Raw genomic sequence first — 19213 nt, forward strand, 5'->3', positions numbered from 1 at the left:
TGTTTTTGTGCATACATAGGCCTTAGATATTTGAATAATACTTGCCTCAGAAGAATGTTGTCAATAGCCAGCTGTCTACTTAGCTAGATGGGTTTGCCTAGGTAGGAATGCAGACTTGTAGCTATGTAGCAATTTCTACCACCTGTTCAAAAAGGCAACTTGCCTTGGCATGAGAGAAGACCAAGAAACATCCTTTTTCACATATGCTTTAGATCGGAACTGTTTGCAAAATACAGGAGATTTTGTGGCACTAAGTCTTGAAATTTTCATATATAGACAATAAACTGTAAGTGAATGCAGGCCATTTTCCTATCTGTAGCTAGTATAAGTGGTTTTTTTATTAAAGTTACTTCAGTTCTGTACTCATCCTAACCTCTATATTCCCAGCAATTTGAAACAAGCTACTGGGTCATCTCTTGCTGTTGCACTGATGGGCTCTAGGTCAGACGAGTTTTAGTGGAAGCTCTTTTCATACTCAGAATGATGCTCCTCAGCAGGGTCAGTTATCTGAGCATGGTATCACAGCTGGGTGTGCTGCTGTTTAAGAAAGGTCATTTGGCACCCAGTGCCCTGCCCATTCACACGCTCTTTCTGCTGGTCCAATCTCCATCAATTCCCTCCTCATTGTAGACTGAATTTTGACATCTGCCCACATCAGAGTTGCCTTTCCCTCTGTACATGTGAGCAGATTTTGGCCCTCTGTGATTGGAGCTGGAGTCCAGTTTGATCTGCTTGGAGTAAAGCTTGAACATCCACCATTGATTAAGTATGCATAACCTTAAATAAATAGAAAACTAAATAAAATATAAAACAACTCACTTTAAAATAGGCATGTGTGTGTGTGTGTACTTGTGTGTGCATTACACATCTAAACATGACTTTTTGAGCATCAGGCAGAGTCTGATCACATTTGCACTATGCGCACATGCAGAGCGATTCCGCCGACATCAGAGGATTTGTACCAGTATCAAAGTCTGACTTAATGGGGCAGATCCTCAGGAGATGAAAACCACTCCTGCTCTCCTGACTTCAGCTGAGGATCTGGCCATCATCTCTGGACATGCTACATGCTATTGGATGTAGTGATTGAAATGAGCAATGAACTTAAATAATGCCTTTTTTTCATTGCTTTAAAGGAGGAGAAACAAAGAAAAAACAAAGTTAAAGTCAATGAATCTGCAGGAGAAATGCATCTGAGATTTTGTGAGCAGGAGAAGCAGCTTCCAGCAGATATTTTATTGGATCCAGACGGCCACAAGAAAGGGAGCAAGTGAGATTGTGGAGCCATCTATTACAGTCATGTTTGTGCCAGGGAGAGAGGAGATGTGTAAAAATACCGGTAACTCTCTGCTCTTCTGTCTCCTAGTTGTGGTTGGGTCTGTTTCCTTAAATAATGAGACAACAAGCCCTTGCCTTGTCGACCTCCTGTGAATAGTGAAGTGTGCTCCTCCAAACCTTGGTTGGAAACAACATACCTGCACAGAGCTCGGGGTCCTTATGGAGCTGTGCAGGCAGGAAAGTGTCGGTGTAAACTATGAAGAGAGGTGCTCTCCTGGTGTGTGGCTCTCCACTTGCAGTCACTCAGGCTCTCTCCCCTACAGGGATGTGCTCTCCCTGAAATGCCCCGTTCCCAGCAGCGGTCCCAGATGTCTCTCCCACGGGGCGGTTGGCTGAAGAAGATGTCAGGAGGACTGCATCAGGCCCGTGAGGCGCTTGCTTGCCAGAGACTTTCCCTGGAGGGATGGACAAACAGAAGAGACCCGGAGGTGTGAGTGATGTTGTGCGACAGTTTGTCCAAGAGTGAGGAGCAGGGACCTTCCCTCAGAGCAGGGCACAAGGCCCTGCTGACAGGGAGGCAGTCTCTGTGGGGTGAGCCTGCCTCCAGCATTTCGCATGCCTGTTGTTTTGCCCCAGGCAGGTGGTTTGGCAAGGAGGGATTGTGCCTAGTGATGTCCAGTGGCTACTGCTATCAAGCTGACAAGGCTGTGCCCTGACACACTGTATAGTGAAGATATTTCCTTTCTCCAGTTACATGGGAACTGGTGAAAGCAAAGCCCTGTGCTATGCTCACTGCTACTTGTCCTGCCCAGTGCTGTCCTGCTGGTGCAGAGCACTACCCCAGCTTGGGGAGTGATGCACAATCAAGGCTGTGGTGAAAGCTGGAATGACCTTCCCACAGCCTGTGAATCAGTACCATCTCCACAGCGTCCATCAGAAACAGATCTGGGAAAAAAGAAATTTCAGAAACAGCTTAGCCTGTTCCTGCCCTGCTGCCACTCATCTTTGCCCATTCCTTGGTGTCTTGTCTCCTGGGTTGGTGCCTGTTCACTCTTGCCCAGCCTCCCTGCCCTCCCTATGGTCTCCTCCAAGCTGCCAAGGCAGGACCATGGCCACGGCAGCCTTGCTCATGCCCTGCTGGCATCCCCATGAGCTTTCCCACTGACTGGCCGTAACAAGGACCAGGGAGAAGGTTAGTGTTAGGGTCACCTGCACATCTGAACCCCTTCAATGGCTTAAGTCATATAGTGCCTGCTTTTAGGAGCAAAGGAGGACCTATAGTCGGTCTTCTCCATTTGCAGACAGCAGGAATGGTATATACCCACAGGGATACTGATGGCTTTGCAAATATTGATGTAACAGTGAAAAATTGTCTCAGGTATTGTACCAGTTGCTATGTTTCTTTGGTGAGCTTTCCTCTTGAAAAATTATGTTTTTCTTAAACGAAAAAAAGTCTTGCTTGAAATAAACATTCAGGCAATACCAGAGAGCTGCGGAATACCAGAGAGCTGTAGAATACCTAGCAGATCTTAAACAACCTCCTCTTCATTACTATATTTAGCCAAGATTTCCTTTGCAATAGGAAGTCTTACTAATAGCTGTTTCAAAGAAAGAGACACAAAAAGAGCAAGAGAAACAGATTATACAGTGAAAATGAGTATGTGCAAAATGTTGACAAAAATGGAAATGCAAAAATTAGCAGGTCATTTGAAATAAGTCCTTTTTTTACAACTTTTTAAACACTTCCCACCTCCCCTTGATTTCTAATCACTTTCCCTTTAGGGTTGTTCCAGGAGGATGTATCAGTTAGCTAAAGAACCTCATTTTATTACTCAGATGTGTGACTTTCACCAAATAATTTGCTCAGATGCACAAACACATGTGGCCTGATCTGTCTGCTTTCTGTACATCAGCAATCAGCTGCTGGAAACACTGTCATTATTCCGACTGTCCTGCTTGGGATGAGAGACCCACAGTCTCCGTGCCTCACACACAGGTCTTGGCATGGGAATGGCCAGAGCTATGCAGACACTGCAGCACCACTCCCATTTAAGTCATGCATGCTGCTTTTTTTTCCCCCTCCCACTATAAATAAAATTATTGATTATTCTTATTTTTAAATGCACTTTTGTGAAGCTCGGCCCAGTGCAATCCTAGGAGGTTGCCAAGTCTTTTGCAGGGCAACGTGGCAGTGCCTGGGGGGCTACAACTGTGGATGTCATTTTGCTGCTGTTAAGGAATTACCAGACAGAGTGCCTGGTATAGAGAGTTAATTATCAGTTCCTAAATCCCATTTATAGGAAGAAGGTAAAGATGTGTGTGATAATTCCTGGAAGAATAACATGGCTGAGTTTAGAAAAAAATATTAGTTTCCACCAATATTTGGATACTTCCTTAGGAAAAAATAAAAAAATAAGCCTTGGGTTTATATAATGACTATTCAGTCAGACTCTGACTAATCTGCGACAGGCAGCTCCTCTTGTTATCTTCTCACAGGCAGGTGGCTTGGGGCTATGCCAGCTCCCTGCATCAGGGTCCGGCGGGGCTGAGGAGCAAACACTGTTCCACATCCAGCCTGATTTGAACATGCATGTGTTCAAAGCATGAAGGGGGAGATGCCGGTGGTGGGCCAGGCTGAGGAGAGGGGACAGCTGACAAAATGATTGCCCTGGAGAAGGTGGTGGGTTGGAAACAAAGCCAATGCCTGTGGTTTGAGCAGAGCAAAATCTTGCAGTTTCCCAGTGGAAACTGCTTCCCGTTGCAGGGAAAGACAGTGGCCTCCATCTGCAGCTCCCCATCTCATGGGAAAGGCGTTACCCTGGGAACTGCAGCAAACTTCCCGCCTGCAGGCTGGGATGAGTCCCCAGTGCAAAGCCCGTCTGTCTGGGAGGATAACTGTTCCAGGGAACAGCCTTGTGTGCAGGGACATGCAAACAGATGGGTGCAAGAAGCTGTTTTAAGACAGCGAGAAGCAGGCAGCAATGTTGTCTGCTTGGCTGTTGTTTTCACCTCTGTGCTAAAACAGATGGCAAAAGGATCCCTGGAATTGCAAAGAGGGATTAATGCTGTGACATTTTTGGCTACAAAAGTGTTGGGACTATAAGTGTAATGTTCAGCACACAACTATAGGCATACTGATATAGGGGATTTTCTTTCAACCCAAGGCAGGGCCAATTGTCAGCCTCACAGCATGGGTCTGAGCAATATGAGTATGTGTGGGCTGGAGGCGGGTGGGATGCAGGTGTCTGGTTTCGCATTTTCTCACCTTAGACATCCTCATTAAAATAAAAATAAAGAGGATCAGAAAAAAACCAGCATTTCATTAGGAAAACTGGTATCTGTTTCCTGTTACTAAAATGAACAAGAAAGGAACAAGACATTTTGTTACAAAAAAGCTGGATAGGATCCGTGATCCACTTGCTGATATAAATCAACATGACTCAGTTGCTTCCATAGAACTGCTGCTGATTTATATCAGTTGAGGGTCTGGTCCATGGCATTTCTGTTTCAGGTTTAGCCTTCCAGGGCTTCTAAGGCACAAAGCCCATAAAGAGACACAAAAGGTTTGTGCTATCTGAGGAAAGCCAAAGTGTAGCACACACAGTGGCTCCTTTGGGATGGGGCAGTGGATCTTTCCCCAGGCAGCCAGCACTCTCCCAGTATCTCCAAACCTACATGCCCCAACTTGCCAGGAGGCTGTCCACAGCCAAAGAGTCTAGGATGGCAACAGCATGCCTTAGTGTCATTGCTTGGTGTTGAGAAAAGAGGTGTCCAGGTGACCAGAAGAAGGTGGCTGGTGTTCACCTCAAAACAGCAGAGGTGAGACACACCCCTGCATTGTCTGTGATTGCACAACCTTTCCCTGAGGATGGCATGGTGTGAGTGCCTGAGTCAGTCAGGTGAAAGGCTACTCTGAGAAGCTGACGATTTCTAAAATAGCTCATAGTTGGGTGGAATACAGGCAAAAAAAGTTCAGATCCATGATGGAATTCCCTTGGGGGCATCTCTGATAGAGCAAGAATGTTTCAGGTTATTATTGTGTGAAAGTACGGCACAAAGAACCCCCAGTTTCTTTAAAAAGGTTCAACCAAAATAAATCACTTTTTCCTTCAGTGTATCTTAGTTTAGCATGAAACCAGTGGCTGCCCCCATATTTCTACCTCTCCTTTCCCCACTGAAAGAAAATGTCAACAGCTGCCTCGTTTCCAGGAGAAATTTCATCTAAGCTGTGCTGGCAAGGGATTTGAAAAGCATATGACCTCAAGCTCAGCACAGTTCAGTGCTTCTTTTACTCTGTCAGATGTATATGCTGAATAACTTAAGGAAAGATTCAAGTGGATATAAGGAGTAAACTTTTTACATGGGGTCTAAAGCTTATAAAGAAATCCCCAGTCCTGCAGTTCCAAAATATTTGTCACTACTAATTAGGGTCACGACAATTAGAAGTCCAGACTGTTGTCGCTCAAACAGCATAGCACAAGCAGGAGGGCGTATGTTGAATGGCATATGTTGTGTGTCATCTTGGATGCAGGAAGGCTTTCCTTCTCTCATGTCCTGCAAGCAGCTGAGCTGTTACACAGCTTACAGGCAAGATAATTTCCAGTTTTCTCTGTGCAGCTGAATGAATGATATTTTTTTGCCCCTGAACACCAGCATGGCAGGAGCCTCAGTTTTTAAAGGCAGTGTAAAATCGGAATTTGGAATAATCTAGGGAAAACATCAGGTAATTCTTAATAAACCTAATTAAATTGTCCCCCTGAATCTGAGTTCCAAGTATGTAGCCCATCCTACTGCTTGGCTACATGTCAGGCAGAGCGCTGGACCTCAGTATTTGTGGACCATCAGGTCTCACTGAGGCCCAGTGAAATCAAGATTAACCTGTAGGTCACAGGAAATGGTTAGCATCTTTAATGGCTGAGCCTTTGCTGAGCAGCTACTAAACCAAAGTGTAAAATGCAATCAGCAATTATTTTAATGAAGCAAAATTCAGCAATTTAACATAGGCAAGAAGCCAAGTAAGTGGAAAAAAAGTGCCTGGGATTTGACACAAAAAGGAGACAGCACTCCTTTCAAACCTACTTTATAAGCCATCAGTTTCCATCTGGCTCTTCAGTTTTATCTACCAAAACCAGCACTTTGCAGAGTTGGGAGAGAAGGCAAAGGCTGGGAACTGTCTTTTAAAAATAATTTAAAAAGGAAAGTTTAGTTTTTTCCAGTGCCTATGGCTTCGCACAATGTTAACAGGCTCTGTCCTATTATCTAGCATGCAGACACTCACCCCTACCAGCATGCACAAGCCAGCACTCCCATGCATGTCATCAACAACTTACCTGAACTGCCAGGCAGGATTTATCTCATAAGGAGCTTTGTGGCTGCAGCAATGGGGGAGAGTAGGCATGGTACAGCAACACAGGCTCCCGTTTGCCATGTCAATACTGACCAACGTGCTTTCAATGCTGACTGCTCACCTTCGTGCTTTCCACCCACTAGCTTGGGCCTTTGTCTGCTATAGATGGCTCCAATTCTTGCTTTACACCCCTCTTTTCCACTCAGGGTCTCTTTTTTCCAGTCTGCTGCCTAATCTGCTCCAGCCTGAAGCATCACCTTCCTGAAGGAGAAGCCATCTCCTGTGGAGCACTGTTGTCCCATCCCTCTGTTAAGATCCTCAGCAGAGAAACTGGGGCTAGTCTGCATCTCCACTGGAGATGAGTTAATCCTAATTCCATCATCTTCAATCTGAGTTTTTTCTCATAGTGACAAGAACTGCTCAGTTTTCCTACCTTTTAGCTAACATACTACAGGAAATCTGACAATGGGCAGACAACATGCTGCAACCACATTTTACTTCTGAAGAAAGAGATTGCCATGGCCCTAGCCCTGCCAGCACTGTTTGGTTTTCAATGTTATATTACACTGCAGATCTCAGGGAAACTTTATTTTTGTGCCGTTTCAAAAATATTCTTTTATTAGATTTTTTCCATTAAAATATACATTGCAAACATAAGATAAACATAACATATATTAATGAAGTTAAATAAGAAACAGAATTAAAAACATAAACAATACCAGAAAATAACTTAGTTAACACAAAATAAACAGACACATAAACTACAAACATAAGTAACATAAATTAACACACAAAATACCCTGACACAGACTAAAAACAGGAGCTGCAAAGTGGTTGTAGAGGATAACTAGGGGAGTGGATGCTCCCAGCGAGCAGGATGCTCACCCATTCTTGGCAGCATGGTCTCATGAGTTACCCCCAAACTCCTGCACAGTGGGCCCCACACCTAAGGCTTGACTGACAGGTTACGTGAGCTTCTCACCATTACTGCCCATCACAGTGAAGCTCAACCATCGTGAGTAAGGTTCCCACATTTGATACTGCTTTTTTCTCTTCTAGCTTATATCCATATGAGAACAGTTTAGAATGCAGTCCAATAAAAAACAGTATAATCTATTCCCATTTTATATTGTGAGGAATTCCTACACTTCCTAAGCGAGGCATTGCACTTTGCTTTGAGAGATACCAGTACATCACTGCATATGGCACAAAAAAAGACCTCTGTATTCACCCAGTTCCAGTACAGCTTCATAACGGCTGGACTTCCCCTCTCCTACCCCACCAGCACCATGAGGAAGATCCTCTTTGGTTGTGAAGCAGTCTGGGCTCCTTGTATTTGAGAGTGAGCCAATTTTGGCATTAGTTAAAGCTGCCTATGGGCTACAGATCCAAGACCTGTTCCTCCCTTTGCCAAACAAACAGGAAGACAGAGGCGCAGATGGATCACTGCAGCCAATATACAATGGTGTAGCAGACTGGTTTTTTCAAGCCACGTCAGAAAATGCCCAAACTGTACCTTGCTGGTCTGGCTCTCAGGCAAGGTGCAATTCTGTGCAAAGGACTCCGTTTGTTCAACTGCCTTCAGCATGACTGGGAGCCAGATATGGAAATATCTTGCACAGAGGAAAACAGAAACACTACTGAAATATCAAACGCCTCTGGACTATGAGAATAAACTTGTCTGAGATCACAGCAGTGGCTAAGCATATCCTACCCCCCAAACACCTTGCTAAGGTTGTGGTTTAGTATCTGCAGCTATCACCTAGAACTGTCTGTAGTGGGAAGGTACCAACTTTTATCTTCTTGAGTTTGTGTATGGCTTGACTGAAATACAGTAAATTAATAGTACATATGTTCTGAACTCTGTACAGTGCCTTCCATCCAGAAGGATCCTCAAGCACTTCACAAACCATATGCACAAAGATTACTCACCCACTTTGCCCACTCGGGGGCAAAAGGAAGCTGCCATCCTGTGCCAACCGCATTACACAGCAGTGTTTTTAGGAAGGGAAGAATAACTTACCCACTAAAAGCAATGAATACTCATCCTTTAAAGGAGCCTCTGTATATAGAACAGACTACGCAGCATGCATGTAATACATGCAATCTACCACTTACCAAACTAGGAAAGGTACTATGACGATACCAAGAATAGAGGTGACATATTCAAGCAGGCAGTAATGAGTGAATACATGCCCTGTGCAGGCCATGCACCCGGTCCTCTGCAGCGCTGGGTGCAGACACTGACTAGTTATCACACATCAGAGAACAATCAGACAACAGGCTGCAAACATTGGCTGAATCCCCTTTTTCCTTCAGGTACATTCTGATGCTTTCTGTCACCTAAGTAATGCAGGTTCCTTTCCTCAGTAAAAGCCAGTATTTGTTAATGACCAGAGTAGTGGAGCAAGCACATTTTCTTTTAAGGTAAAGGATCTTCCAATCAGATGTCTTTTCTTGATGACAAATGTAAGAAACTTTGGAATCCGTTCCTGTATCCTTCCCTTCTAGCTGTCTGTTCTGATAGCCACTTCACCAGCATCTCAGATATGACCTTTTTATAGTTTCCAGTTTTTCAACCACTATTTTCTACCAATAATGGCTCAAATCTTTCTCCTTATTGTATTTCAGGCTCTGAGTACTTTCCCTGCCCTCAAATGCTGTTATCTATTTATGCAAGCTGGTAGATCTGGGAAAGTGAAAAAGTGGAAAAGCTAGTAAATATATGACAGTTTTATGAGATTATCAAGGAACCAGTTAAAAAGATGATATCAGGCAGCAATTCTTTCTCTAGCCTTATGCCTTCTTCACTGCATTCATGGGTACTATTTATAATACATCACAGTGACACACAGCTGTGCAAAATATCACACAGTTCACCTAAGAAAGATAAGATCCCATCAACACATTTTATGTGTGTGACACCATACTCATGAATTAAGAATAAGACTGAGTGCGACTCGATCTCTGATCCAACGGCAGACAAACCAAGACGACATAAAAACCAGCATGAGGCAGTAGCAGTGGCCAAGGGATCAAGCTCATGATCAGTAAGATGGGGAAGCAGCAGCAGGGAAGAACAAAGGTAACATCAAGACCATCAAGAAAGGAACAGCCAGGCAGGCTTTCATAATTGTCTAATGCAAATGAGCAGATACATATGGAACTGAAACTAAACATGTGACTTTGGATTTCTGAATGCTGAACTGGGATGCACTTACAGTCCTGAGACAAGAATTGTTCAACACAAAATTACCAAAACATACCAGAAAACTAAAGCAGAGGAAATGGTACCATGGAAATGCCAGTTTGCCTCACTGGAAGAAGGAGGAAGGCATTTTAGGTTCCAGACAGAAAACATCCTGGGCAATGAGCACGACAACTAGATTGAATACAAGATCTCCAGTCCTATTCTTGTTTCTGGAAAAGTCATCCTTGCATGAGAAACCAGGGTGGGGCACTGGCTCCTCAGTCATCAAGGATGTAATGTGGGCCTTTGCCTGCAACGCTTCTGGATGAGAATACAAAACCACTAGGCTGCAGCAAGGACCACAGCAGCTCCTGCTTACCAGCTTCTCCTTCTGCCTACTGCACCTCTGCCTCCCATAGTTAATGAAGCTGGGCGAGTCTGCTGATTCAATTATTGACCTGTGCCTGGGAACTGAGACAATCTTCAGTCTTCATTGACTTGTCCCATACAAAATGTTCCATTCATAGTGTCCAAGACTATTTAAATAAAAGACATTAGAAAACTTTCTTTCTTCTATTCTTAATCTACAGTCTACTTCCCACATAGCTCAACACAGACCATCTCATCCTTCACCTTATTCTCTTTCAGCACTGAGTAGAATTTACCCCTTAGAAAAGCTTTGTGCTTCTTCATACCTAACTCCTTGATACATTTCACACCACATCTCTCCTTTGTATCTGATGTCTTCTAGTACGCTAACTTAAAATAAATATCCCAAGTCTTTCAGTCTCACTACATACTCACATTTCCTCTAGAACTTATCAGGATGACTGCTTTTCCCATTAACTATTACACTCTTAACATACTGTAACGATGAAATATAAAGTACAGCCTGTAGCGTATCATGTGCAAGCTGCAGGCAGCCATGGCAAGCCTGTGCATATCACACCTCTGTATCCACTGTGCTGGACCACTGTGGCTAGAGGAAGGAAGCAGGGGAAACACAGGGGAAGGCATTTCCCACAGACTCCAATATCCAACCAGAAGTCTGGCATTTGCATCTTTGCCCTGCCCAGTCCTGTAGAGCACTCTTTGGCTGACATTGTTGGTTTTGTCCAGAGCTGACAGGTCCTGCCATCACTTGGGCTGAGTTTCACAAGGGTCTCTGGACAGCAAATGCCTCTCCCTCCCTTCTCCGAGGTTGTGCAAGTCTTCTCTCTGTCATGAGACAGTGGAAAAGACACTCAAAAGCTTCTTTACTTTCTTCAGGTAAAGACCTTTTTCAGTCCAGGAACATAATGCTTAACAGTGTCACACATCAGTCAGTCCAGCCAAAATTTGTAAAACTTCTGCCTAAAGCATAGATCACTGGTCTGTCCACTCTCCTGTCCTTTAAAGCACAAAGACTGAGAACTCTGATGCTCTCAAAAGTGGTAACGTGTGTGTGTGTGTGCCTTTTGTTCTTAAAGAAATGTCATCTGGGAATAAAACGCAGAGATCTCAGCACTGAGTCACCATCTTGATACTGAGTCAGAAATTTTAACACCTGTTTTCTTACAGGCAAATTCCTTCCTTGAAATAAAACCATTTTAGGAAAGTTTGAATTCAAGTCTGAGTATTATGGCCCAGGTTTATCTAAGTTACCTGTTGAGGCTGGTATCCATAGGTTTAATCCCTGTTATTGCTGAAGTACCCATTGCTACTTTTAGAGATAATACTCAAGATGTAACAAAGGAACCCCCTTCTGTTTCCTCCTTTATTAAATGTAAATGGCTACCAGCACAAGTTAGGCAGAGACTTGGTGGTTTCCTTTGTGAGACAAAAGCAGCAGTGGTTCCCCTAAATGTACTCATTAAAATATATTTTCCCTCTCTCTTGGCCCTGAAGGATCATCTCAGCTTATGAGAACTAAGCTTCTGTCTATCTGATTATTAAATAATTTCTAAAGCAGATGGAAAACTACAGTGGTTTAAACAGCTAGGCTGAGACTGCTGAGCTAAAAATAGTAGAGCAGGCTCCTTTTAATTAGTACAATGATGAAATATGACAGAAAAGAGAGATGTAGATATATGGATTTGTGTGTATGTGTGTCTTTAAAATTAAGTTACTACCTCAATACTAGGTATTATTTATAACATATATGATACATGATGTCTGATTTTAATGATGCCATTTATCTTCACTTGGGAGAGAAGACAGGCTAACTCTGCTTTCATAATGTCAATCCTTGCTGTATTCAAAAAGAAAATTGTAATAAGATAAACCTGCCACCATGCACAGTGCCATCCTTTTTAAAATGAGGTGGATTAGTAAGTGCTCTGAAGCAATAGACTGTCAGCTCTGCAACTCGGTGAGATCGACTGTTCCCCAGGGCACCATAGAGAGCATGGAAGAGTCAGCCTAGCTTTATATCTGTGATTCCACAGCACAAAAGCCTGGCATAGGGCCAAAGGGGTCAGGTATTGTGATGTTTATCCTATCGTTGTGCTGCCTATGTGTTTTTTGAGGACTCTTCAAAACTGAACAGACAAGAAAACACATCTGCCACCCCTCTGCTACAGCAGTGCTGAGCAGTGCATGCCCTGTAGTGTTCTGCTGCACCGTGCAGATGTGGCCCTTTTACGCTCACCAGATGACTGATGACCATGATGCTTGGTCCACTGGACCACACAGTTGGTGGCCAGGCTGTGGTGGGGGCCTGCCATAAACCACTCTGACATCACAGCTGCAGGCTTCTCGCAGGTAAGCTGAGGAGACTGAGGATACCTGGCCTGTTGGGTGCTGGATCAGACAGGTGTTCCCTTGCTCCAAGGGGAAACCAGACAAGGAGGCACTGCAAACTATGCCACTTGGTACAGAAGGACCTGACCAGTGGTGGGCACAACTCCCTTTTTGCCATTGCACTAAGGTATCAGCTGGTACTTTGTAAAGACCTGGAATGAAGAGGTAAACAATCACCACAGTGAAAATTCCCCTGTCAAAATCTTGCTGTCAGTGTCCTGCTTAATGCAGATGAGATAGCACCTGGCTTTCAGAAAGATCTGGTGCAAAAACTTGGTGCATTTATTAGTCATGAGCTGCCTTCTCCTGGTCAAAAGTATCAAGCCCAGGAAGATGAGACAGTGCGGCTTATAGGAATTGAAGAGTGGTATAAAAAATTATGTAAAACTCTGTTCTTTCTTATTGCCCACTGATCCACGTGAGGGTGGCAAACCTCTTGCTGGCAAGTAGGAATCCAAAGTGTGTCAAAGGGTCTGGAGTTCAACTCTGTCTCCTGAGTTATGACTCGATGAGCAGGAGACCTGTGGGTAAGATGACTTCCACATACTCCAAGCCCACACTCTTGAAGCCAAGATGTACAGCTTTCCACCAGTGCAGATGACCGATTTGGGAGTACTGAAAGATTTTTCAAGGGAGGCATTTTACCGAAGAAAGAGACAAAAAGCCTGTGCCACTGTTTGCAGTTTGTCAACAAAGCTTTACTGTTTCTCTTTCTGAAGTGTTGTATTGTTTCCTATCTTTGTCAATCAAGAGATGGTGAGACCCAAGCAACTAGAACAGGAAAACCTAGAGAGTCTGATTTTTTTTCACTCAAGTGAAGACTCACTGTCTAAGGAGTTGGGCATGTCTAGCATCCTGGATACAAGCAGGCTTTCTCTGGTATGGAAAGCAGCACTGTAAGTACAGTATTATGAGCAAGGAAGGGATCATGAACCTCCTGGTCTGGCTCTATGCCACCTGCAGCATTAGCGGAACAAAGCTCCCCAACCTCATATAATGATGCAAAAGCAAGCTGTAACAACATTAGATATATGTTTTCCCTGTGTTGCTTATCACAGTTGAAAAGTTATAGCAAAATTAATCAATAGTAACTGCTTTGTCTGAAGAAAGAACGAGCTAAAAATTATTTGAGGGAGGTTCTCAATTTGTCTGAAGTGCCAGAGCACTACAGGAAACAGTAACTGATTGATGCCAGGAGAGAATTTTTTTTTACACATTTCAAATATTCTTATGACCTTACTAATAATTACGATGATGCAGAAAGAACACAGACAGTCAGGCCAATTTTTTCCTTGTTGTAAGTCTTGTCTTTTAGCTGTTCCTCAACTAATAATTTTCCTGATGTTTTTGCAAAATTACACGTCTCCAAGTTGTGTTCTTGAAATCCACATTGAAATCTTGGAATTCAAATGCAATGTACATTAACATTTATGTTTTTATACAAAACCAAGTTCTTGGAGTTCTACCCAAGTTTTACATTATGTTTCTACTTCCTATACCTTTGGCAGGGTTTCCCAGTGAGTACGAAGGTTGTGGGGCACATCTTGGCTGGGCAGCCCCTCCACTAGGTTGGCTTAGACCTCTGGGAACTGCCCCAGGAAGTAGCACCTCTGCCAAAGTGCACAACGAGGTGTGTGGCACAGAGTATGTACTGCTGCAGCAAGGTCAAACCTTCAAGGACCTCAGTTCAATCAGTGACCATGAGATGGTGGAACTCAGGAGTCCGCATGGAAGAAGCAAATCAGTAAGCAGGACTAGAACCCTGAACTTCCAGAGAGCTATCTTTGACCTCCTCAAAGACCTATTTAGAAGAAACCCATGGGATAGGGTTCTAGAATAGAAGGAGGTCCAAAAGAGCTGCTCAATATTCAAGCATCACTTCTTCCAAGACCAGTGTATTCCCATGAGCAAGAAATTAGGCAAAGAGGGCAGGAGACCTGCATGGATGAGCTGGGATGTGGAAAAAGGAACAGACTACACTGGAGGTCCATAGGAACATCATTAGAGTATGAGTCTGGAAAGGGATATTATGGACACTAAGGGCTTCTAAAAGTACATCAGCAGCAGAAGGAAGACTAGGGAAAATGTGGGGCCACTTCTGAATCAGATGGGTGTCCTGGTGATGGAAGACACAGAGAAGGTGGAATGACTGAATGCCTTCTTTGCCTCAGTCTTTACTTCTGAGGCCGCCCATCAGGAATCCCAAACCTTAGAGGTAAGAGAAGAAACTTGGAGAAAGGCCTCCCCTTGGTCATAGAAGACTGGGTTAGAGATTGGCTAGGCAGAGTTATCACCCATAAATTCATGGGCGCTGATGGGATGTACCCACTGGTGATGAGGGATCTGGCAGATGTTGTTGCTAAGCCACTCTCCATCACCTTTGAAAAATCATGGAGAATAGAAGATGAACCTGATGACTGGAGGAAAGGTAATGTTACTCCCATCTTCAAAAAGGGCAAGAAGAAGGACATGGGAAACTACTGGCCAGTCAGCCTTATCTCCACCCCAGGAAAGGTGATGAAACAGATAATTTTGGAGATCATTACCAAGCGTGTAAAAGAAAAGAAGGTCATCAGGAGTAGTCAGCATGAATTCATCAAGGGGAAATCATGCTTGACCAATCTGATAGCCTTCTACAATGGCATGGCAGAATGGGTCAGTAAGTGGAGAGCAGCAAACATTTTCTGCTTGACTTCAGGAAGGCTTTTGACACTGTCTCCCATAATGTCCTCATAGGTAGTAGGCTCAGGAAATGTGGGCTAGATGAATGGACAGTGAGGTGGATCAAGAACTGCCTGAATGGCAGAGCTCTGAGCATCATGGTCAGTGGGGTAGAATTCAGTCGAAGGCCTGTGGTCAGTGGTGTTCCCCAGGGATCAATACTGGGTCCAGTCTTAATCAACTTGTTTATCAGTGACCTGGACAAAGGGATAGAATGCACCCTAAGCCAGTTTGCTGATGATAAAAAGCTGAAGGAAGTGGCTGATACACGTAAAGGCTGTGCTGCCATTCAGCAGGACCTTGGTAGGCTGGAGAGTTGGGCAGAGAGAAACCTAATGAGGTTCATCAAAGGCAAGTGTAGGGTCCTGTATCTGGGGAAGAATAACCCCATGTACCAGTACAGTTTAGGGGCTGACCTACTAGAGAGCAGTTCTACAGAGAAGAACCTGGGAGTCTTGGTGGATGACAAGCTGACTACGAGAAATGTGACCTTATATTATTCTGCTTGCAAAATAGGCTCTGTGCTCCCCCCCTGAAGAGAGACAAACACTGGGGGTCTGTTCCAGCCAAACCTTAAGCATACACTTAACTTCAGCATGCCTGTGGAGGGACAGCTTGAATATGTGATGCTGTAGTGAGCAATCTCTAAAGCACAGTGGAGCTCTGGGAACATGGGCTGCCGTGTTGCTCCATTCCTACACAGCTGGGGACCTGCAGCGCATTTTGGAGAACTAGAGCATGCAGAATTAACTTCATCTTAATTTAGTCCCCTGAGTACACCATAAAGTTCCCACTTTGGTAACCCTGTCTTCTGAGGACATTATGACATGCCAACAAAGTGACTATTTTCTCATCTGATGGAAGTGACAAACTGACATAATGCAAAGCATAAAAAATTCAGACCCTTCCTAGTTCTGGTAGCTACTGTGCCATCAGAAGATGACATTTTATATCTGTATTAAGAAAAATGAAAGAAAATGTTTACAGTGTGCTAGCCAGTAAGACAAAAAAGAACTAAAGTGCCGACCAATCTGCAACAATTTTTTTTTACAGCTACTTACATTTTAATCCCACCATCCCAAACTGAGCTTGTCAAGTTACCCTTCAAATCAAATGCAAGAGAAAAATCCATCCTTGGCTGTGCAACTATAAACCCAGCCAGTCTTGTAAAGTGAGAGTTACTCTTTCATGTATTTGGCAAATCTGGGAGCAGAATTTACCACTCGGTGTAAATATTTCTGCATAGTTTGTTTAAAAAAAAAATAATCTTGCCTACTCCCCTTCCTGGCAGACTCTTAGAAAGCAGTAAATATGCAGATGGGCATAGTGATATATTTTGTATCAACATATTTTAAATGTGTGCATATGCATTAGCTATATAAATACATTCCCCAGGAACTCTGCCAGTGGATATACTAGAAAGCCTTGTGTGTTACATTTGGGTTTGCTTGCACAGTAGCACAGCAGCATCAGGAAGAACCGCTCTAGTTGTATTTCCTCTACGACAGCTCACACTTACCTGTGCAGTTACCTGTTTCTATCTGCATTTACAAATGGTTTAGATTTATATAAATATACATACATACACATACGAGCAAGAATATCATAGAACCACAGTTTGAATTGGAAGGAACCTAAAGATCCTCTAGTTCCAACCCCCTGCCATGGGCAGGTATAACTTTCACTAAACCAGGTTGCTCAGAGCTCCATCTAGCCTAGCCTTGAACACCTTCAGGGATGGTGCATCCATAGCTTCTCTAGCCAATCTATTCCAGTGCCTCACAGTGCTCACAGTAAAGAATTTTTTGTCTTTTCACTAAGTGTTCTCCATCTTTCTTATAGGCTCCTTTCAGGTAGTGGAAGGCCACAATTAGGTCACTCCAAAGCTTTCTCTTTTCCAGGTTGAACAATCCCAATTCTCTTAGCCTTTCCTCATAGGAGAGGTGCTCTATCCCTCTAATCAACTCTGTGGCCCTTCTCTGGACTTGCTCCAACAAATGAACATCCTTCCTGTGCTGAAGACTGCTGAGCTGGATCCAGTCTTCCAGGTGGGGTCTCACCGGAGTGGAGCAGAGGGGCAGAATCCCCTCCTTTGACTCTGGCCACACTGCTTTTCGTGCAGCCCAGGACACAATTGGCTTTCTGGGCTGCAAGTGCACATTGCTGGATCATGTCCAGCCTTTCATCCACCAGCACTCCAAAGTCCTTCTCAGCAGGATTGCTCTCCATCTGTTGATTCCTCCCCCAGCCTGTACTGATACCAGGAGTTGCTCTGACCCAGGTGCAGCACCTTGCACTTGGTCCTATTAAACATCATGAGATTCCCATGAGTCTATTTCTCCAGCTTGTCCAGGTCCCTCTGGATGGCATTCTGTCCTTCAGGTATGTCAACCACACAATATGTACTACATATACATATAGTCTAATGCCTTCGTTATAAAGCTGTTATAAAGCCTTAAAAAAAATCTATTAAGTTCTATGAAATATTGCTCTGGGTGATACATGAAGACCATAGCAGTATGTTAAATCCATGTGACATATCAAGTCAAATTGTACCTGATAATGGTCAACACAAGAGTAATTCCCCACTGATCCAGCTGCTGCATCTTCAGTTCTAGTGCTGTGCTTACTCTGTACCACCCCATGCACAAACCCCGTCCCAACCTGTGCTGTCCACTATCCCTGCTCCTCCGCTGCCTCTGGTCCTGCATCCTCTCCCTGCTTTTTCTCTTCTCTAGAAAAACTGCTTCCCAGACAGATCCCTGAAAGCAAGTGGGACAAGCTAGTCTTGCCCAAGCTCTGGAGTCCTATCCTGGGGGCTGGAGAGAAGCAGCCCTGGTCCATGTCCGATGCTGCCCTGTGCTGCAGCATTCCTTCCCGATTGGACCAGCTTCCCCCTTCTGGACTGGCTGGAGGTTGGAGATTGGTGAAGGACAAGAGAGGGAGGACATCTGTCCATTGCCCTTGAGACCCCACTGTCCCCTTGTCCAAAAGGTTTAAGAGTGTTTCATGTTTCTTGCTATTACTGTGCTCCTTTTCCAGTGCCAGTACCATGAGCGAGTCAAAGGGTATTGCACATCACTATTTACATGAGCACTGACAGGCGGGGGCAACAGAGGAACTGGTGTGGGTGGATATGTATGTGAGGTTATGGTTAACCATGCACTATGGAACCACATGGATACTGTTGCAATGGTGCTATGAGACCCATGCTCTTTGACTTCACTGAGCAAGGAAAAGCCACAACAAATACTGTAGTGGGAACATAGCAAAAAGACAACTTTGCATTTAATTTTAGACAAAAATCAACTTGCTTTTTCAATGATGATAGGCTGGAATGAGCATTCTGCCATTTCTGCCCCCCACCCCCAGCCCCTTCTCTAGAGCTGCTATTTAGATGGGCTACAGTCTTAAGAGAGAAGCTGCAAAGATGCTAGCTGCAAAAATAAAGGATGAAATAAAAATTCAAGCATCCACATTCCCCCCAACTAAAAATGAAGTTCTGAGGAAATGGAGGAGGCAAAAGAAAAGGAACTTACCACACTGCGAGTGAATTTTTCTAGAGAAGTTCTACGACCTTGCTCATTCTCTGTCTTAACAAGGAAAAAAGTGGGGAGAGAAAAATACAGAAAAAAACCCCTTCAGCTTAAATGCAGTTGTTCAAAACAGCAGCAAAATATACGGAAGCAGCAAGTGGAAAAAATTGTAAAAAAAAATGTAAAAAGCAGAAATCAATGTTTGCAACAGCAAACATAAGAAATCAAAATGCCTTAAAGAACGAGAGACATCACTACCTTTACTCTCAGAGAATGTTACCTTTTCTCCTGTGAGATTTTTGAATGGCTCAAACAGGTCTGTGCATTGTTGTGCCTTACAGCTATTGGTATTGATTTCTT

The 19213-nt window shown here is 43.9% G+C and overlaps 1 protein-coding gene across 4 annotated transcripts in view; it reads right to left on the reverse strand.

The window, feature by feature from the left end:
- Positions 1 to 1194: 1194 nt before the first annotated feature.
- Positions 1195 to 19213, reverse strand: part of RGS6 (regulator of G protein signaling 6) — a 265220-nt gene continuing 247201 nt past the window's right edge. For 3 of the 4 annotated variants that reach the window (XM_027879655.1, XM_027879651.1, XM_027879652.1), the window contains 2 exons: positions 18857 to 18910; positions 1195 to 1733 (listed from right to left, as the gene is read on the reverse strand). In XM_027879655.1, the coding sequence (XP_027735456.1) occupies positions 1683 to 1733; positions 18857 to 18910 (105 nt within the window). In that variant the 3' untranslated portion in view covers positions 1195 to 1682. The remainder of the gene's footprint in view (positions 1734 to 18856; positions 18911 to 19213) is intronic. The other variant, XM_027879654.1, reaches the window with a different exon arrangement.

Source organism: Empidonax traillii, unplaced genomic scaffold (genome assembly GCF_003031625.1).
Source record: "Empidonax traillii isolate 1590-97213 ecotype Southwest subspecies unplaced genomic scaffold, ASM303162v1 scaffold56:size2478089, whole genome shotgun sequence".
Lineage (NCBI taxonomy): Eukaryota > Metazoa > Chordata > Aves > Passeriformes > Tyrannidae > Empidonax > Empidonax traillii.